General features: G+C 39.2%; 1 protein-coding gene across 1 annotated transcript in view; it reads left to right on the forward strand.

The window, feature by feature from the left end:
- and2 (actinodin2) overlaps nt 1-2,672 on the forward strand; it is a 7,912-nt gene extending 5,240 nt beyond the window's left edge. Inside the window, exons 4-6 of the mRNA XM_004555357.2 lie at nt 44-207; nt 703-1,572; nt 1,814-2,672. Of these exons, the coding sequence (XP_004555414.1) occupies nt 44-207; nt 703-1,572; nt 1,814-2,206 (1,427 nt within the window). The 3' untranslated portion in view covers nt 2,207-2,672. The remainder of the gene's footprint in view (nt 1-43; nt 208-702; nt 1,573-1,813) is intronic.
- The last annotated feature ends 20,192 nt before the right edge of the window (nt 2,673-22,864 follow it).

A 22,864-nucleotide genomic window follows, 5' to 3' on the forward strand; every position in this document is an offset into this window, starting at 1 on the left:
TTAACTACAGTCCTGTATGTTTTCTCTTCTTCCTTCCCTTCAGTGGCCGCCGTGTCTGATGATGTGAAAGCCGAGGCAATGACCAGCCTAAAAAAGCTGGTTCGTGACAGAAGGAACGTCCCCGTCGTGGCTGTGCCCCAGTTCAAACGCGTGCCTGACTTCTGGGGATGGTACAAATACTTCATGGACAGCCACAACCAGGAGGGAGTGAGTGGAGCTTGTTTCACATTAATTATTCAGATTCTCCCAGTCACGATTATGAAACTGTGCTTGTTTTTCCTTTAAAAATTGAGGCAACAATTTGCATCACTACTCTGCACTTTGAGGAGAACTTTTCTCTCCTTTTTAAAATTAAATATGCCACGTTTAATGCAGGAAACAGAAAGGTTCAACCACCTTTTTAGTTTTAACAGATTCCTTATTTATGCAGTTCAGAGAACTAAATTTGCCCAGATATTTTTATAGAACAATTTTTAATAAGCTATTAACCTCTTAATGTGTTCAGTGTGTAGTATCTGTGAAAGCTCCGTGGTTTACACAAAAGTGAAAAAGTAACTGTTTTTCTCAACAGAGGATTTCTGCAAATTTATCTTTGGGGTTCCTCTTTGTTTTACTTTTACTCTCTATGGCCTCTGTATCATTTGATTTGATTTTTGGATTTGAGGAGGTTAACTTGTTTTTCCCCTTTCCAAACATCTTCAGGTTGAGGACCTTGATCGTCTGTATGTGGCCTACCTGCAGAACAAGCACAGGTCAGAGGAGGGACCGACTTTTAACCACTACCTCAACCACCTCAGCGAAATCTACAAGACCTGTGCCGAGTCTGAAGATCCGGAGTGCATCGCCGAGTTAACTAGCAAACCAAAGGCGGCCGTGGCGATGCCTGCCCCCATCAAGTCTGCTGATGTCAGGCTATGCAACCCCTATACTGACCCCTACTGCATGTTCCCTGTTACCAGCAAATCTGCAGCCCCTGAGCCACCTTCAGCTCCAGCCAAAGTGCCAGCGCCTATCTATACCCCGGTGCCAATGAAGAGCCAAACTGGTTTCTACTACTACGCTCCTGTCCTGGAGCCCTTCCTGGGTGCTGAGCAGAGGGCTGAATTGCTCAGAATCTGCCAACCTGAAGATGTAGAGTGTCTGCAGTACCACCTGAGAGCAGCCTATGGGTACCGTCCAGCCCAAGGTCCAGCTCCATCTTATGCTGCCCTCAAATGCAACCCAAAGGATCCCCACTGCATGGCTTCCCTGGTCCAGAAATATTCTACTGGCTTCTACCACTTGATGCAACCCAGCTGTGACCCAGCTGTTGATCCTCTGTGTGCAACCAACGCTCCCGCTCCTCTGGCTGCTAAAGAGCAACACTGCAACCCCCTGTTTGATGCAAGCTGCAACCCCCTGACTGCTACCAGGCTGGCCAGCCTGACCAAGCCTGTGGTGAAGTACGCCCCCATGAATCAGCCTGCACATCCTGCTGCTCCTCTGTCCTGCGACCCTCGCTACGACCCATACTGCATACTGGCAGCTGCTGCTGCTCTGCGCAAGCTGCCTCCACAGCTACCAGAGCACCAGGTCTGAATCTGAAGTCCTGTAAACAGGCTTGAATTTTTCTGTCATTTCATCTAATCTAGTGTAATCCTTCTGACTGAATAATTCTTTAATTCATCTTTTCTTTAACATTTGGTCTGTTTAATAATGTAGTAAAATGATATTGATGTTGAATAATGCTTTCACGGTCTGCTTTGCATCTGTTTTGATCCAAAAACATATGAATCAATCAATCAATCAATCAATCAATCAATCAATCAACCAGGTACGCTACAAACTTGGTGTCCGTGGCAAGACCAAGGAGGGCTACGACTGCTATGTGCATTATGACAGAGACTGCATCCCAGTCGAGAGTAGTCGTGAGGCTAAGGCTGACGTCATGGCTCCAGCCAAGCTCTTCTGCCATCCATTTGACCCCAACTGTCACAAGTTTGCTCCACCCTCTGGTGCCAAGGCCATGAAATCAAGTGAGGATGGCATAATCCTGCCTGATCCAGACTGCGATCCTGAATACGACTACAACTGCCGCCTGCGTCGTGCTAAGCCCGCCGCCGCAGCCTCCGCTGCAGATGAGCCGGCCAAGGAGGCTGCCGGTCCACAGCTTGCTGTTCCACGCTTCGAAGATTTCCTCAGGGGCGTCATGAACCAGTACAAATAGATTTTAAAATAAATCAGTCTCAGAACCAACACCTGCTGGGCAATGCAGCTCACTCTGCAGTCTCTAATTTTCTTCGACCACAACCTCCGACAGAAGCCTTAAGGCTTTACCAAGCTTCAGATCAATCATAAAACAATGCAGCTTTTAAATAATCCATCTCACTCTCTCAAACAAGGTGAAGGCTTCCTAGTTTTAGTCTGGTCTTATAAAGCAGGAACAAGAAAAGAGTGCCATGCCACGTATAGCACCGTGTGTTATGTTTGTATGTTTGTCGAAAAGAGGCGTTTGTATAGATGTGTGGTAGAGTTAGGTTACTTTGAATTTCAATTAGTGGGCAGGATTTTCTCTCTGTTGTACATTCTCTTTTACTTGAGTGTATTTAAAGTTAGTTTCAGTGGTTTTCTGTAACTTTGATCCTCACAGAGCTTCATTTGTTTAGATTTTGTAAAGTTCTAAATAAAGAAAAAAAATCACTTGAATTTAATTTCTAGATAATTGTTGTTTACACTGCGGTCACAGACACATCTGCTTGGCAGCTAAACATAGAAAAAGAGAAGAATCAAAACACAGAGTCAATCTATTCCAAATACTGTGATGCTTACTCTGTGATTATACACATCATTTCCATGCATCAGTCCCCAGCTGTTGCAGTGAACATGCAGGGGTGTATTGTGCCAGCTGGCAAACAGTGTTAGGCTTTCACCGGTTTGTGCCCATTATAGAAACAGCTTATTGCTGCAACATGTGCAACAATAAGCTGTTTATTTCCAAATACAATTACCATAAATAGATATTATAAATATAAATATATATTTTGAAAGGTAGTAAGCAACCCTGCAAGACCCCTGATGAATGTTTTTGAGGTTAAAGGCAGTGATTTTCTGTTCATTTTGCTTCTATTGTCAGAGAAACACGAATGCAGACAGGAAATGATGAGGCTAATCATGGCAAACACTATGGGTGTCACAGGAAGTGACACCCATAGTATAGAAACTAGCTGCACCTGAGCTAGCCGTCATGGATGGAGTTAATGGATCTAACTGCCAACATTGTTTCTTAGTTTGGGCAAATAGAATATCTATAATATGTATGAGTTAATCACAAATGCCCTGTTTTTCTTACAGGAAAGGTAAGTCCTTTAAAATGCTAGCATTCTGCTAATGCATGAAGATGATGGGCCAGGTAACAATTTAGGCCTGGACATGCTCACTTGATTGAACCCAATTCCAAACAACAGCTAAAACAGACATTGTTAAGTATCATTAAATCAGAGGTGGGTGAAGGTGTTTGCTGCTAGAAATTCTTCAGTTCATTCAAGTCCAAATTGCACAAGCTCTGAATGAGCTCATGCGGCGGTGACATCCCATAAATTTACAGAAATATAATTAGCAATGATTAAAACCTAGTGACTACTTTAAGGTTAGGCTTACCCCACAAAATATATTTTTTTAGGTTACAGCTCCATGGTGACCAATTCATTCATCTGAAGCGCAACCTGCTGTGTAGCTGGAAGTCCAGAGTATGGAGCTAAAAGCTTAAAGGACCAGTTATGCCAATGCATTAGAGCATGGATGTCACATTCATTTTAGATTGCAGGTCACATACAGCCCACTTTTGTGTTCTGGACCAGTGAAACCCTCCTTTCTGCCACTTTCTGCCAGTGTAAAGAAGTTTAACTCTGCATTTCACTCGCTGGGCCCACGTCCTTAGTTGAGGTTTGACAGCGTTTTAGTAGATAGAGGTGAATGGCTTGGACACGAATTGAGCTGCGGTTTGGGGAAGGCCTCAAAGGGGACTGGTGGTGGCTCCCGGGCCTGGCAGATCCCCATGTACTAAATAGAAGTGAAGAAGTTAATGAATTGAAAAGGGGAGGAAGGGTGGGGCACGTAAACAAGAACGGACAGCTTGTAGAGCTGGGGGAACTTATATAGATGAGAAGCGAAAGGAGCTCATGGTCCGAACTCATGGTCCCGCTCCCGAAATTCAGATACTTTATCTCCAATTAATCTGTCAGAGATCTAAATATATGAAAAAAGTACAGTTTTAACAGCATATTTAAAGAAAAACTGATGTAGTAAATAACAAATCTGTCAGCACAACTCTTTGGGTTTAAATTATAAGAAATAAATGTGTCAAATATTGTGTGTCCTCTAATTATAAAAGTTTTTGTCAATTAACAGAAAATGTCCTATTTTTAATTGTTTATTTTAGTGGGGACAAACTGTACGAAGAATCAAAACACATTTCTATGTCTCTAACTGTTGTGTCATTTAATTATTTATCTTTTACTATATTGCTTTGGTGTAGTATGAATGACCTGATCAGCAGGAAAAACTTTAAAATCTATGAAAATACAATACTGGAGTCTTTGCCGTGCTGATTCTGGACCCCTAATCAGAGAAATCTTGATGGTACACATGATTTGAGATATTTTAAAGATTTCTAAACTGAATGTCATGTCATTTGTTCAGTTTATCACTAGACATGTAAAGAATCTCAGTGTGATCAAGTAATGAGAAACAGGAAATGAAACTGCTAGCGTAGTTGTTTTAGGATTGGTTATTCTGGCAATGTTAATCAATGCAGGCTTTCTAGCCTGTACGCAGCTGCAAACTGGCATTTTTGCTGTTACTGTACAAACCCCCACATTTATTGTAAATCAAGCATATCCTAACTCAGGAGATCTGGGAGACTCCTGCAACTTCTTGAGTTTCTGTTTTCAGGTTTTATAAAGTTTTCAATTTTTTGAGCACAATTTAATCCCCAGAAGAAGACAAATGTTAGCAGTTGCTTATCTTGTTCTATTTTAAATAGAGTTCGTGTGCCTGTGCTTGTCTGGTTGTAACAGGGCTGTTGAGTTTTAAAATCTGCTTTTTTTCCCCCTGCATTTTTATTAAATAATAGCTGTACATGTTAATATATTCAGCTTCCTGTAGACCATAAAAAGTAATATGTGTACTTCAGTACATAGATGGGGTCATTTTATATATTTCTTTATGGGTTCATACAGCTCTCTCCACACATAACAGAATCAGAGAGTCTACCAGCTGATCACAACAAAAATGAGACCCAACATTCACTTTGGATGATGAATGAAGGCATTTTTCTCAGTCTTTATTTAAGAAGTAGTTGGTGTTGCCCTTTGGTGCTGTTTTTCCCTCAAAACCAGAAACTCCACATTTCAGAAATGGGCTGCAGCTGTCGGATACAAGGATTGCTTTTCAATAACAAACGTTTCAGCAGCTGAAGCACACAACAGTCACCTGGAGCAGGCAAACGCTGTTGGCGATGACAGTTTTAAAGGCAGACAATACACAGCTGGGTCCTGTAATGACTACCTGCATGCAACATGTGTGCAAGTAAGCGCTGCGTGTTGCTAATTGTAGCTGTTGTCCTGTAAAGTTTGACTTGTGCTGAGCTCTTGTGCTTGTGATGGAATTAAAACGGTCTGCATCAGACCAGCGTGGTTTACCCTGCTGTGTCTGTGAGTTCAAAGGGTCTTACTTTCTTAAGTGTAGTGAAGGACCGAAGGTTTTACATTGTAGTGCAAGTCCTTTAAATGAATACTGCTTTATTTCTGTACAGAACTTTTTCATTTTGATATACAATATACAATATGTGCAAGATCCAACTAATCCACAGACTCTTTCAGTTACCATAGGAACATGCCTATCACATGCTGTTACAACAATTTAACTTCACTGGGCTTGGGGAGGCACATGTACTCCACTGTGCAAAGGCTGGATTAAAATCTACATTTGGGGAATAATTATTGCTCACTTACAAAGAAATGAACAGTCTCTAAATTTTATGGTTTATTCATTTTATATGGTGGCAACAAAAATCCAGAATAAAAACATTACCTTAAAGTTAGAAATTGATTTTGGCATCATTGAGTGAAATAAGTACTGGATCCCCAACCATCCACCCATAGATGACAAGTGATTACAATCAAGCAATCAGTCAATCAGTTACAGACATGTGCTTTATGTGTAAAGTACACTTAACATAATCAGTTTCTTTGACCTCTCCACCATCATGGGCTACATCAAAGAGCCACCAAAGGATGTCAGGGTTAGAAGTTAGCAGGAAGTTAGCTCGCTACTTTCCACCTAAATATGATATGGCACGTTCTGACTGAGAGATTTCTGAAAAAATAAAAACGTACAGCTCTGCCATCTCTTCCAACATAAATGAAGACAGAAAACTAAACAGCAGTGACATTTGTAGGATTACTGAAGTTGGACTAGCTGGTATATAATGATGTGCTATGTGATCGCTAGCGACACAGTTTTGTTAGCATAACATAAACACAGTGAAGCTGGATGATGAACGCTAACTTTTTCCACTCGATAAAAGTTAACGTGAGGGTTCCTGATGGTTAGGGACAAATGCAATTGCATGGCAGGATGCTGTAAACGGACCTAACTTCAGTCAGGAGAACCTCTGAGATAATCCATCCACAATACGAGGTTAGTCATTAATATACTGCAACAACATAGGAACAGAGCAGCTGCAAGAGGATTCAACATTAATGAATCAATGGTACAGAAATGTCGGAAGCAAGAAGAATGAGTTGAGTAAAATTTGACTTACCTGACTGTTTTATTTTGCTTACTGTGCCTTATAATCCGGTGCGTCTGCGTCTTATGGTCCGAAAAATACGGTATTTGGAAGCAGATAAAATATAAAATGACCATTAATCTTCCTCGATCTGGGGATTCACACAGAATCCTGCCTCATGGCGTGAGGATGATCCTGAGAAAGGTGGTGGATCAGCCCAAAACCACAAGGGAGGAGCTTGTTGACGATCTAAAGGAATTTGGAACCACAGTCACTAAAACACCATTGGGAATAGGTTGAAATCTTGCAGCCCCTGCAATGTCCCCCTGCTCAAAAAAACACGTGAACAGCTCTATCTAAAGTATGCCAGAAAATGTCTGACAGAGAAGGGTTGAGAAAAATCTTTATTTACTGTTACAACAAGTTGTAGATTACTCATTTATGATCTGCACGACTCAGGTCAGCTGGTTGTTGTTTGTGGCTTTCCAAACATGTGCTGCCAACAGGGAAGCTGCATAGTGCACTCTGGTTGAAGACTGTTTGTCCCATTACTACTGTACTTTTAAAATTTAGATTTACTACTCAATATAGTGAGGGCCGATATATTGGTTGGGCTCTACATAGAAGGCATAAGTACCTAAAGACAGACCGGGAAATCGTTAGCTTCATAGCATAAGTGCCTAAGTCATTGACTTAGTCAAATGACTTAGGCAATTATGCTATGAAGCTAACGAAATGCTGGGGAACTAGAACTACCGCTACGACCAAAACACAGAAACTCATCAGAGAAACCACAAAGTAAAACAAGGATCCACGGATGCAATTGTATCACAATCAGATTATCAAGTTGGAATATCCTTTCCAATCATGGCCTGTTCACCCCATAGCTGGACTGGCCATCGGGCCGATGGTGATTTTTCGTTTTTATGTGCCGATGGCTTTTGGTTTTTTTTCCCATAATGGTATAAACACTGCACATGTGTCAAAGTCAAGACATCCGGTCCGGCGTACATTTATATCCGGCCCGCGATATCATTTTATATAGATGTACTATTATTGATATATATATATATATATATATATATATATATATATATATATATATATATATATATATATATATATATATATATACATACATACATACATATATATATATATATATATATATATATATATATATATATATATATATATATATATATATATATATAATTAATTATAATTATAATTCCGATACTGACGTGATAAAACTGTGGGGTTGTATACTGTCAATGTAGAGTGAAATGATCTTGTGGAAACAGCAACTTTGCTTTTAATGGGATTCTGAAGTCAGTGAAAGAGTGGGTCATACATGGACAATTTCAATGGACCATTACTTTGAAAGGCAAATTGACTTGATATCACCGTGATAGTGTGCACTGTTGATCTTGAGTGAAATTATGCCGTGGAAACAGCAATTTTCATTTTTAAAACATTCTGAAATAATTGAAAGAGTATATCACATATGGACAAATTCGACGGGCCATTAATTTGAAAGGCAAAATCAGACCAACATGAAATTTACATGGTTTTACTGTCGGGTTGGATACTGTTGATCTAACGTGGAATTACCCTGTGGAAACCGAAATCTTCCTTTTTAGAGCGTTTTGAAATCGTTAAAAGAGTAGGTTGTATATGGGCAATTTGAAAAAGCCTTTATTTTGGAAGGCAAAATCAGAATGACTTGAAATTGACATGGTAACATCGTGAGGTTGTATACTGTTGATCTAAAGTGGAATTAGCCTGTGGAAACAGCAAAATTCTATTTAAGAGCATTTTGAAATCGTTCCAAGAGTAAGTCAGATATGGGCAATTTTAAAATACTTTTATTTTGGAAGGCAAAATCAGAATGACTTGATATTGATATGGTATCACTGTGGGGCTGTATACTGTTGATCTAAAGTGAAATTATCCTGTGGAAACAGGATTTTTTCTATTTAGAGCATTTCAAAATCGTTACAAAAGTAAGTCATATATGGGCAATTTCAATGGGCCATTACTTTGGAAAGTAAAATCAGACTGACTTGATATTGACATGGTATCACTGTGGGGCTTTATACTGTAAATACAGAGTGAAATTATCCTGTGGAAACAGGAATTTTCCATTTTAGAGCATTTTGAAATCACTGAAAGCTAGGTCAATTGTGGACAATTTGAAAAGGCTTTTACTTTGGAAGGCAAAATCAGAATGACTTGATATTGATATGGTATCACTGTGGGGCTGTATACTGTTGATCTAAAGTGGAATTACCCTCTGGAAACAGGAATTTTCCATTTTAGAGCATTTTGAAATCACTGAAAGTTAGGTCAATTGTGGACAATTTGAAAAGTCTTTTATTTTGGAAGGCATAATCAGAATGACTTGACATTGATATGGTATCACTGTGGGGCTGTATACTGTTGATCTAAAGTGGAATTACCCTGTGGAAACAGCAATTTTCCATTTTAGAGCATTTTGAATCGTTAGAAGATTAAGTCAAATATCAGCAATTTCAAAGGGCCATTACTATGAAAGGTAAAATCAGACTGACTTGATATTGATATGGTATTACTGTGAAGAAGACTGTGGTTGGAAAGTGTTGATATAAAGTTCAAATAGTATTTGGAAATACGACTTTTGCTTTTAAGAGCATTATGAAGTCATTGAAAGAGTAGTTCAAAAATGAAGATTCACAGGGCTTTTACTTTGAAATCCAAAATAAGATGGCCTTGATAGTGACAGGGCACAATTAGGGTACAAGGCTGTGTCATATAGATCTAACATTAGAGTTTGTAAAAAAAAAAAAAGAAGCCTAAATTATATGTTATTATGTTCTTAACATATCTGTTGATTCACTCGAAGTTGGCTTTTATTTTGAAATCCGGTTTCCACATCCATTCCCGTAATAATTTGAATACACAGGGAACGTAAAACAAACTGGAGGCTGGCTTGACTTCAAGTCTCGAATTGGAGGCTGGCTTGACACAAGTCTCACTTTCCCTGTTGACAAGTAATGTTGAACTAAGTCAGCGGACTTTGCTGAACTGCACCTGTGCAGATTCAGATGGAGCTGCAGTGTAATGATGCACTCAAGGGAAAGTACGACACTGAATGGCCCGCACAGTTTATTAGTTCCATTCCTGAAGCAACGCCCAGCTCCGTCTACATGCGGCTCCAACCCTGTGAATGCTTTCATTTATTTTTTCTGGGGGTTTTTGGCAGCATGTTCATATTTCTAACTTGCATAATTTTGACAGGATATATTTTTATGAAGAGCAAAATATTTAAAGTTAAAGGTTTTTTTTAAAGTTTATTTAATCTGGAATAATATTCCTGTGTTTTTATTCATATTTTGTGGAGTTTATATACTGCTGGGCGGGTGCTATGATGTTATTGATGTTGAACTTGTTTTATCTTATTTTATTTATAAGGTTAATTATTAGAGTTTCCAACCGTCCCGTAAAAAACGGAATCGTCTCCTATTCAGAGAAAATATTGCGCGTTTCGTATTGAGGTGAAAAGGAGCACAGTTTGTCCCGGACTTCAGCTACAATGAAAAAGACACAAAGCTGGAGTTATTCTGTCTTTGCTGCACAGCTGCCTCTTCTTCTCTCCCCTCCCTCTCCTGTTTCCAGGGCTGGACTGGGACAAAAAAATCGGCCCGGGCATTTTGACTAGAGACCGGCCCACCAAAAATGTGACGTCATTCAGGGGTAAAACCGCAAAGGATTCTGGGAACTTGTGGCAAGAGGTACTAGCGCATGCAGGCTTTCAATTGAACTCAGTTACACAGCGATAAAAAGAAACATAAAAAATGGCAAGAAGCTGTTGTATTATTAATTGCAATAGCCGGTGTTGTGCCAAAAAGTGATTGTCTGCCAAAAACTGATTTCCGGTATTTGCCACAAACTGATTGCTCGTATTTAAATTGCTATAACTAACTTGTTGGCCTATAATATGTGAAACATATGTCAAATGCATCCCTCATGGATGACATAAAGTCATCTCTCCATAAAGTCATCTCTCCATCTCCATCTGCTGCTCTTCTGTCTCCTCTGTCACAGACTTCTCCACTTTTGATGATAAATCAGCCTGGTGCAACATGTAAGGATTGGCACAATTTGTTAAGATTTTGAGGAGTTTGAGAAACTAACCTTAAGCATAAAATAAAATTTACTATCAGTAACTTCATAGCACCCGCCCAGCAGTATATAAACTCCCTCATGCTAGCTAGTACGCAGTACCAGTTATTCTAAGCGACTGTAAAAAGTTAGCACAACGAAAACAAACTATACAACTAAACTTGGTTTATATCTGACACAGATAGACAGCAGGTCATAACTTCTTACCTGAAGTTCAGTTCCTCTGCCACTATGCCTCCTCTTGCCTCCCCTTTCCCTTATCCACCTGCTGGCCTCCACCACTTGCTGATGTTGCTAAATCTGTGGAAGCTATGCCATAGCTACCGCCAAACAATTCAGTTATTTTTAAACATTTGGCAGCGTCTGCCTGAAGGGCTTGTTTCTTTTTGGCCCTAATTTTTTCTGCACCTCCTTTCCTTTTTTTGTTCTTCATTTTCTTTAGTTCGTCTATAACACAGGTGTCAAACTCTGGCCCGCGGGCCAAATTTGGCCCGCAGCCTAATTACATTACAAATTACTATTAGAGCTGGCCTACTGGTATTATACAGCTAATATATATATTGTTTAGTATTAAGCTTTGCTTGTTCCATATTCAGTTTTTCAGCAAAACTTGTTTGAGTCCATAAGAAAAGATTCATTCTTATATCTGGAGGAATAAATATATTTCAATAAATATTAACGTTAGCCCACGACTTTGTTCCAGTTTTGAATTTTGGCCCACTGTGTATTTGAGTTTGACACCCCTGGTATAAGATTGCTAAACAAGGGGGAGGGTGCATCCGACCTCCTCGGCTGTAATTGGTCCAGCCCAGAGTCGATCATGACCAATTGGCCAATCCAACACCTTTCATTATTTATACCCTTCCAAAAAAAAAAAAAAAATCGATCGGCCCATAAAAACAAAAAGTCGCCAGCGGCCCACCGGGCAAATGCCCGGTATGCCTGATGGCCAGTCCAGCTATGCCTGTTTCTACTTCAATCATGAAACTGATCAATGATCAGCTGATTTTGCCAGTATTTTCCCACATTTTCTAGATTCTGTACCAGTATTCTGTGTAAAATGCCATCAAAAAGTCAATTAAGTTTTATTCTTTCTCACCTGTCTTTCTGTCTCCTTTCACTTTTTGAAGGTTGCCATGTTAGAAAAAATATTTTGCCCTGCCATGCTGTTTATTGATGTGGCAAATGAATGGTTTATGAAAATATATCTAAATCTGTCATCAGTAATCAGTAATGATCATGTCTCACCTCTAGTCTCCTCTGTCTTAATTTCAGGTTTTCACCATGTGTTGTAGATAGTTTAGGAGGTTAACTCGACCAAGCAGTCTACTTTTGGGTACTGTTTAGAATACCAGAATAGGGAGCATGGTGTAGGTTTAAGTTTATTAGACTGATACATATATACCAACAAGACAGTGTACATTACTGTGACAACAGCGTTTGTTTTCATTCAAAGGCTTTATGGTTTTTCCTATAATACCTGGTGGGCTGGTCTCTAGTCAAAATGCCCGGGCCGATTTTTTGTCCCAGTCCAGCCCTGGTTCACCCTGATAACACATCATACATGATGCAAATTAAATGAATCTTAAAATGTGAATCTTGATATTTCTCTTTATTATTAGGTACAAAAATTACATTAAAATAAATTCTAGGGGTGTTCTGTCACACGGAAAGTGTTACTCTTTTACATGACATGGGTAACATCGGTCCTGGACTGTAGTTGTAACTTGTTTGTCATAAACACAAAACCATCTTGCTAAAATCTACTGTGTGAATTCTTTTACTGCTTTTGCTTTTATCAGATCTCATCGTGCCCTTCAGTCCTGACTGTGAAGCCGTTTCACTCAGATCATTTTAGCACAAATTCAATTATTAAAGGTGACCTACTAATTAAATTTTCAAAATTTAATTTGCTTCATTTAAGCCTCAATCCAATAAACCATTTCCTGTGTAAATGTGTTTAACTGAGATAAAGAAGACAAAGTACAACATTTCAGAGGCGCTTTCACCTCATTTTGGGGTGTTAGGCTTCATGTTTGCATGTCACCTCCAGCAGGGGGGGCTGACCTCTCAGAGCTCATTGCTTCAGCTGCTTCAGGTTATCCAGCTGTCTGACAGAATCACTCTCCGTCTCAGTGTGCGTGTCAGGCCTGCCTTAATAAAGCCTTCATTGTCAATAAAAGTCCTTTCTCTTAATTAATCAATTTATCCAGCATCGGTTATGTCAGCAGTCCAACTCCTCGCTGATACAAGTGAAAACATTTTAAAATCCGAGCAGTACGAAACAATTCATCACAGATGAAACTTTGATATCTTTCGGTGTGAGACGTGTGAGAGCGGCATAAAGTGTCAAAGCTCAAAATTGAATTTCATTAAAGGTCGTCTCGGGGGAGCAAAGATCAAACCGTGTGAGGAGGAGAAAAAGAAAATGTTTGGAATCAATTTCACGCCTCCGTAAAGAATAATTACTGTGGATTTTAAACATTATGATATTAAGATAAGCGCCTTTCAGCCTGTCACAGCGGAACGCATTTAGTCTACTGGTTTATCACGCCTGCCTGTTTTGTGTTAATTACTAAATTACTGATGAGTTTATCTGCCATGAAAACCCTTTTTCCCCTCCTACTCCTGCCTGTGATTTAGATAGATAGATAGATAGATAGACAGACAGACAGACAGATATGGCACTAAATGCACATAAATTCCCTTGAGATTTGTCTCTGAATTATTCACATCTAAAAATCTATATCCATGTGCAACACACGTACATTTATTATCCCTACAGGGTCCACAGCCAGCTTCAGTATTGGTGGTTAGATTTTTTATTTTTATTTTTTTAAAGGAGCTTTAACTTGCAGGTTTTCTTATGCTCACCATTTCCAAAGCAGCCATTTTTATCCAGAGTCCAACCTTTATTTAGAGGCAGGATGACAAAACTAATGGACACGATATTTATTAATAACTCAAAGGCACAAACATGCTGCATTTGGTCAAAACTAAAGTGAAAGGTGGATATCTGAGCTTCAGTGGCTCTTCGATTAGTCTGCGCTGTTTCTGGTTGAGGTTAGTGGGATTTTGAGTTGACTAAAACCTCCCCACCAATAAACTAACTGAGTCTAAAGTAGCAATTTGAAGACAGGATTTCATTTTCTTTGCTTTGTCCACGGGATTGCTTTTTTTATATGAGTGAAGCAATAAAGTGAAAAGGTAGACTATAGCTATAAATTGACAAGGCCTCGACTGTAGCGGCCCGTAGGGAGCCCTGCGCTTGTGCTACAGATGATAATTATGTTTTTTTTGGACGACTCTGTGCACTCTGCATTATCTTACTGTTTCAGAGGTGATGGGAAATGCTAATGGTTAGCAGTGTGGGAGAGTAAAAGTTGTGCGAGAAAGCAAGTGTGACAAGCAGAGTGGGTGAGTCATTTGAAAGGTCAGCACTGTATTAGCTCTCTGTGTGCTTTTGAATTAAGTAATCTGATGAACTTTCTGCATATCGATGTGTTTTTTTTTCTTTTTTGCTGTGACTAAAGTAAAGCAGATGCTACATGATTGGTTTTAGTGCGAGTGTGAAAATTCAGCTTTTTGTTTTTGTTTTATGTTATTTTATTTCCCATTTTATTTTGGTAGGGAAATGAAAAGAATAAGCCGATTGTGTTTTTAATTTCTAATTTTGTGTTTCCTGTTAAATGAAAACGTATCACCTTATTCTCCCTTAAACATTTTTGTGTTTCAAGCCAGCGGTAGATGACAGAAAAAAGCACAAACATAAAGAGAAACCCCGCAGAGATTCTCAGCTGTACTGCTTCTTTTCTTAAAATGTATTTTCCTACATAAACATTCTTCCTAATATATCTAGCCTCTTTTATTGTCACACAGAAAAGAGCCCGCAGCTGCAGGGGAGTAATTGCACCAAGATATTTCAGTGCTATTTCTTCCCTGCCAAGACTGTTTGAGCCTGTTTCATTTCTGAATTATAATACAGAGGTAATTTTTGTTTTCTCTGATGAATTAAAGTTGTATTACTCTTTATGCAGTTGTGCCTTTGGTCTACCATGTTTGCTAAGGGACCAGAGGGAGAGAACGGTAAGCTGTCGGCAGCTGCTGTACAACACGCTCAAAGACTTTTTCATAATTTCTGTCTGCATGTGAAGCTAAAACCTGTCAGTTACTCCTAAAGTTAGAATACTCAAGTTTTTCTACTATAAGCAATGAATGTTAACCTGCTCATTTTAGTGTACTTTTTCCCACTAGAGTTCATCTTAGGAAGTTCTTGATGCTGGTGAATTTTTATTGCGTAAACACAGATTTGGGCTTTAGTTAAGTCTTGTAATTACTTCCAGGACTAGCTGGCTATCTGGAACAGGCTCTGACCAGTAACGTAACATGAAAACATTTTTAGCCAGGTGACCACCTGCAGATTTCAGACTCCCGACAGTTAACTGTAGTTTACAGACTGTAAAGCACTACATGCAAAACGTTGCCAGAAATTGACAGCTAGCTGGGCAACTGTTGCTGTATTTAGGAGGCCGATTTAGTGGAAAATGTAAATATTGCAGTCTACTTTAAAACAAGATTCATAATGCCTCTGACCGTACATTTATTTGGTTGTAAAAAGCAAACTTTGTGATGCTAATCTAATCTTGTTCAGCAATAATTAGATTAAAATGATTTTCTGACTGGCAGTATGGATAGATGGGCAGGTTTTACTAAAACAAACAAACAAACAAACTAAATAAATAAATAAATATCAGATGGCTCAAAGCATTTTGTAAAAAATGAAATGAAACTGAATGCACGGGAAACATGATGTGCATTTACTCTGATGAACCTATTTCTTCAATGAAACTTCAATCTGTCATGTATGGCTCCTGCTGTAAAAGGGATTTTTTTTTTTTTTTACTATTTCCAGTTGCCTACATGAGAGAGTGACTTTGCCTCCACACCTCCCAAACTCCCAGTAGCTCTTTGTGGATTTACACAACTGAATTCAACAAGATGCACAAAGTTTGACCAGCTATCACGGCTGATGTCCATCTCCTACACTGACACTACACTGTTTAAACTGTCTTTACATTAAACAGTATACAGTTGGTATAAAGGTGGAATTCAGTGAATGAATGCAAATTGCAAATTCGTCTCTGCTTCGCTTGATGTAACCGAAATCTGACCATGAGCACCACAGGTACTGTGTACCAGTCCAACACAGAGCTTTACACCACGTTAATGCAAGCTAAACTCTTCATCCTTAGTTTGTTTTGCAGGCTGTTTCACAATAATTTATCAAAGCACATCATATACAGATCAATACAGATCCAATATGTGATTAAAATGATGACATTATATGCAAGCTTAAAATTTGCAGTTTATCGAGCATCACCGAGCAGTAAATCTATCTTCTTCCTTTCCTGTCCTGTTTGTCTTCCTACATTTTTCTCAGAGTGAAGTTAGCTCGCACTCTTTTCTCTCCCTGTGAAATACAGCAGCAACACGCTGTGCGACAAACTGCACACAAGCAGTTTGTGTGTTTGTGTCTGACCTGACTTGTATTATCATACAATGCGGACTGTTCCATAAATAAACACAGTCTGAAGCAATGATGGATTATGTAAAAACTTCCCTGACAATTCAATCCAGTTATACTATCTGTCTTCTCGATAATGAACACAAAACAGCTTTCTTTAGTAGTGTTTATTAATGAGTTATTAACGTGATAGAGCGGCTTTTTGTGAATGCAAGATGAAGTACTTGAGCACTTTTCCCACCCATTAACAGGCCATTATAAAAATAAAACATTAATGTGTTGTGGCCAGAGGTGGGAAATAACAAAATAATATAAAGTACAAAGAGTTACTGTACGTGAGTATTTAGTTTTCTTACAACCTGTTACTTTTACTCCCTACATTTTTAAACAAATATCTGTACTTTCTACTTCTTACATTTTCAAAAGAGGCTCGTTACCTTAGGTTTAACAGTAATCATTTAGCATTCAGTTTCTGATGGCACAAAGTTCTGCCCATATACCTAAGCTGTGGTTGCGGTGGTTACCGTGGTTGCGTCTAGCTAGCACTAAAGAAGCGGAGGAAGCATGAAGGGAGTCTGTTTTGTTTAAGTAGTTACAAATGCAATGTTTCTATCAGCTCAACAAACATCAGCCTTTGTTTTCATGCATTTAGCTTCAGAAGCTCGGTATAGAGCCACTGAAATCAGTTTATTTCAGTACAAGAGGACAATCCACTTGATGTGACTGAAGAGTCAGTATACTGAACCTTGTGTTGTCATTTTTTACTGTGCTTGTTTTTCTAAGGCCATGAATGAATCTGCAAGCTCAAAAAGTAACTGAATTTTCTCTCTTTCTTCAATCTGAAAGCGAAGCCATGAAACAAAATAAAAACTGAGCCTGTTCAGCATTGCCATAAAACAGACATCCTTTACGTCTCTCAACAACTGCTCTTTCCTTCCATAAACCCCATAAAAAGGGAGATATTGATGGTTGTCAGCTGATCTGATCAATGTTGGCTGGCCACTTCTTTAATTCATTAACCACATGGTGCATGGGCTTTCAGATGCAATCTATCCTTGAATAACAGTGAGCTGCCCTGACAGGCTTTGTCATCGATCTGCCGCAGCTCGGCGGCTCCGCCAGCAGAGATCAAACCCGCTGGTAAACCTGGGGACGCCGGCTGTTTGTTACCGTCGACTCACACCAACAGGAACAAGGACGGGAGCGGGAAGATGAGGGAGGCAGGAGGAGACGGAGTGGGAATAAGGGACAGCTGTGGTTTTTGCTGGATATTTGCACGAAGATACAGTAAACACAGAGAGTGGAAACTAGAGACGGAGACAGACAAACACACATGGACAGATGGAGACTTAGAGAAAAGCTGACAGGAGGAGCGAAAGAAAAAAAATGAGGGATGGAAGTTGACAGATGCACAGATAAACAAACTGTGGGAGTTGGGGGTAAAGGAGCTGGAGGCACCCTGGGGTGTTCAGTGATCAAAAACCAGTAAAGTACATTGTTGTTTTGCAGGTGGCGATTTTTAGCTAACTTGCTACAAAGCTTCTTGGCCTTGGAGGCTGCGAGGGAGACCCGGGCAGAGTGGGAGTTTCACTGGTGCTTGAATCAGCACGGCGGAGGTTTGTGCTGACAGTGCTTCAGCGAGGCCTCGGCACTCTCTCTTCCAAAGAGCAGGGGGGATATCATTACGTCCAATCAAACCTGCAGTCCATGAATGGCAATGAAGAGAATAAGAATAAGAAGGAGACAGTGCAGGTGAATAAGCTAACTGAAATTATCTCCCCTGTACATTTATTACACCCTCAGCACAGCAGTACCAAACAGTTGCACTGCCTGAGTCTGTGAGCCACACTTTAGATTCAGGACACGAAGAGCATCTGCAGTCTGTTCATCAAAAGTTTAAAATGAAAAGCTTCAGTGTGAGCGCTGCTGTTTCAAAGCAGTTTTCAAATATCCACCCTGTGTGTATGTAGCTTAGAGAATTGACGGCATTTTTTTTTTACTGTTTAGATGAGGATCACTGCAGATAAAATCTGCAAATATTGCATAAAGACATTCACCAAACATTACAAACAGACTATTTGCAATGTATGCAGCGCTGCATTTGATGCACTGCTTGTCGAGAGAGCCAGTCAACAGCTCAGAGCTTGTTTGTTGGCAGAGCTTGAACAATAGATGTCACACGGCTTGTAAATTCACAAAGTTGCTCTCATTTCGTGCCACTAAATTCATGTTAGAGTATGACAAAGAGCTTAGAACTGTTTCTTGTCTCTGGAGGACTGTCAGTGTTTTTTGGGGGGAAATATTCCCTCAGCACACCAGCTGCTTAAGATTTAAACCAAAGTAAAGAGGACTATCATGGTTTGATGAGAATTTGGCATACGTCTTTCAAGTATGTTGAGCGCTTCTCTGCTTCAGGGTTTAAGTATAATTTAAGATTTTAATAAGATAAGATGTTTTTCATTATTATTATTTTTTCACCACAGCTAATTTACTTTAATGTTACTATTCTTTAAATACTTACAGAGGCTACTGATTTTTTTTTAATTAAAAATGATATTTAAAGTGAATTTGCTAAAACAGATGTACAATCTCTTACTTTAAATTCAGAAGAGAAATTCAGACTCAAAGCGTCATAGAGTTCAATGATATTGACCATGTTATGAATGGAAAACCACACTCACTCACACACAGATACACACTCACACCCCACAAACATCCGCACAATTTAACACACACTGTTAAGCATTTGCTTTGAAGCATCTGCAATCCAGAATATTCCTCTCAGCATGAATTTCCCATGGTTGCTACATCTTAAACTCTTGTGCTCTGGCTGCAGGTTGGAACGACACTTCACAGGTCAGGCTCGAAATCTCTTTGACCCAAATACTCTCAGGTTCCTGTCACACATTGAAACAATCATCTGGGCTTTAAGGGTTTAAACCAAAGCAACATCCTTGTTTAATCTCAGGCATAGATGATGCTCTATATAAAGGAACATAAGCTTTTGGTTTTTTTGCCTTGGGTGTTTTTTTTATATAACAAAATTAAAATAAAATAAAAAAAGATAAATGAAAAGAAATCTGTTTTTATAGAAGAAAAGGAGTCCCAGCTTTGTCAGGTTCACATAATATTTACTGAAGGTCAGTTTGCTGCAGCTGAGCGGAAGAGAAAGGAGAGGAGAGACAAGATGACACATCTTTTGTCTGTGAAAGCAACACACCACCGTCTTTGTGAAACAAGGATAACTGGCAGAACCATCTTGTTTTGCCTTCTGCAGCAATCTTGGAAGAACAGACTCCCAGCAAGTGTTTTTATTCTGTTTTATTCTGCTGGATGGCTTACTCTATCCCCTCTCGGTACACACATATCACGTATCTCGCCTTTTGTTCTTTGCTGATGAAACACTCCTCTGTAACGCCAACATATTCACAACAGTAAATGTGATCAAATGGAAGACTAGCCTTTTTTTTTTGTCCACGTGCCTGATCAAATAAAACTTTTAGTTGATGATAAGTGTGGTTGTGTGTTTCAGGAATAGTTTTAGAAGCTGAGAAGACTGTCAGTGAAATATTAAATATGTATTATAGCCAAGAGCCAGTTAGCATAGCTCAGTATAGCACAAAAACCAAAGAGTAAAAATCTCAGTGTTTGGACAAGTAGCTGACAGACACGCTGCAACTCCTTGTTAAATAAATTTATTTTGGGGGTTGTTCTGTTGTTTTCTTATAGCCACTGTTGTATAAGGTACACCATACAAATGTTTCACATTAAACCCACTGGTACAAAATGAAGAACGCCTTCGTATTATATTGTCCTGGAAGGGTGCATCAGGGAAGTTAAAGCTGGTGCACTTCAGCTACAAAGTCTTTCACATTGTGTGATCATGAGTTGTTCTGTGTTTGTTCTGTACCATATTTTGTGTTACGTGTTAGATGAAGATGTGTCACCATGAGACTATCTGGTTGCTGTGCTGTGGTGATCCAGTGGTCCTGAGTCATCACAGGGAGGTTTGAATAGGCTGTTGCTTCTCATTAATATAAAGAGCCGTGCAGAGGAAAACCAGCTGATTGGTGTTCTCTCTTGATTTCAGTAACTTCAGCAGAACATACAAGAAAAAGGTCAACATGAGGTAAAAAAAATATAGATCACAGGTGGGGAGTAACAAAGTACAAATACTTAAATTGAATTTTCAGGTATCTGCACTTGAGTAATCTGTTCAGTTCAGTTCAATTTATATAATAATAATGGATTGCATTTATATAGTGCTTTTCGAGACCCTCAAAGTGCTTTACAATTCCACTATTCATTCACTCTCACATTCACACACAGGTGGAGGCAAACTACAGTTGTAGCCACAGCTGCCCTGGGGCAGACTGACAGAAGCGAGGCTGCCATATTGCACCATCGGCCCCTCTGGCCAACACCAGTAGGCAGTAGGTGAAGTGCCTTGCCAAAGGACACAACGACCGAGACTATCTGAACTCGAACCAGCAACCGTCCGATTATAAGACGAACTGCCAACTCTTGAGCCACAACCGCCCCAATTCACATCAGCAGTCACCTCACAGAGCATTATAATGCAAGGTAAACAGCCAAAAAGACCCCAACAATCTGAGGACCTTCCATGAACAAGCACTTGGCAACAGTGGGAAGAAAAAACTCCCTTCTAACAGAAGGAAATGTTCTGCAGAAGCAGGCTCAGGGAGCGGCCTGACCATTTGGGTGTGAGAAGGAGGAAAAGAGGGCAAAGAGAGACAAGGGTGAACTACAGGAGAGCGAGTCTGAGTTTAATAATGACAAATAACAATGATAAATATAATAATAAAATGTAATAAAGAATTTTATTTTTTAATTTTTTTAAAATTGTATTTGATAAAAATAAGTTATCACTAAATGTGAATAAAAAAACATGTTTAAAGCAAATTAACAACATTTCAGTGATGACTGTTTTCTTATTATACCTTATTTAAGTTAACATAAGGCACAGTGAGAAATTACATGTAAAATGTCATTATAATCACAGTATATTCTGCAAAAAAAAGAGCCATAAGAATTGTACATAATATCAGAAACACTGAACACAGAAACTCTCTTTTCTTACAGTCAAAACTGTTAAAATTCTTTGACCTTGTAGAATTCAAAACAGCAAAAACAACGCATCAAGCGAGGAACAATCTGTTGCCAGTAGATATTCAAACATGTGATTGTGTGGGGGCTGCAATTTAAGGGGCACATCACATTTAAAGACGCACAGCATTCAGATAACTAGGAGATTTTGTGTATAATGTGGAGGAAAAATGTGGAGCAGACTAAGTGTGGATCTAAAGCAGTGTCCAAACATGAAAAAGTTTAAAAATCAAAATAATTATATGATTGTCATCAGGTACAGGGATATAGAAGCAAGGTTAGGTGTAATAATATAGATTGTTGTGTAATATATATATATATATATACACAAATATATATGTGTGTGCAGACTTGTGTTTTTTTCTTTACGTGTAAATGTGTGTATGCGATTACACATAAATCAATATTGAGCTGATAGTTATCAAACAGATTAATTAAGTTCACTCTTCATATCCTACTCCTTTTCAAACATGTAAAGTGATGTGGGAGACAACATTGTGTCCTTTTTCCTTAGTTTACCAGTCTACACATTTTTGTGGCTTATTTTGATTGTTATTGCTATTTTTCATATTATTTATTGTGTGAAATCAATCAATCAATTAACATCCACTCGCCATTCAGTGAAGGGATATACATTTTCCCATAGCAACCTTTGGCTTCCAGGGGCGTCACTAACTGATCTCTACACCTGCATGACTGTGGCTGTAGCATTAAATTCATAGACAGCCAGGAACCTCCAGCAACTGCTTGCCAACCAGTTGGGAAATACTAATTTAAACTTATTGACCAGCAGTTGCTGAGTGGTCTCTCGTTCTGTGTGACCGGGGCCTAAAGGACTCGATGCTCATGGAAAGCTTTAGAGACCCTGATGGCTAATTTTGTCACCAATGGACAGAGCAATGCTGTCTGCTTCCTCCAAGCTGTCATATTATATGTAACACACTGGTAGTAACAGATGCAGTATCGAGGTGTGACGGTTAGTATAGTTGCCTTATAGCAAGGTCATGGGTTTGAATCAATGTGCTGTTTGCAGCTGCTCTGCTTGTCTGTGTGGATTCCCTCCCACTGTGAGTGTAAATGGTTGTCTACCTCTCTTTGTTAGCCATGTCTCAGACTAAGAACCTGTCCAGGGTGTGTTTGGCAGCTTGGATAAGCTCCAACCCCCTGTGACCCTGAATTAGAAAAGTGGGAGAAAATGGATGGAAAGGATGGATTGTAGGATCAAACTTCTCATCTTATAGTGAGAGATAAATGTGAGGTTCTTTTGAGGAAAGTTTACC

The sequence above is a fragment of the Maylandia zebra genome, linkage group LG18, assembly GCF_041146795.1.
Source record: "Maylandia zebra isolate NMK-2024a linkage group LG18, Mzebra_GT3a, whole genome shotgun sequence".
NCBI classification, from domain to species: Eukaryota; Metazoa; Chordata; class Actinopteri; order Cichliformes; family Cichlidae; genus Maylandia; species Maylandia zebra.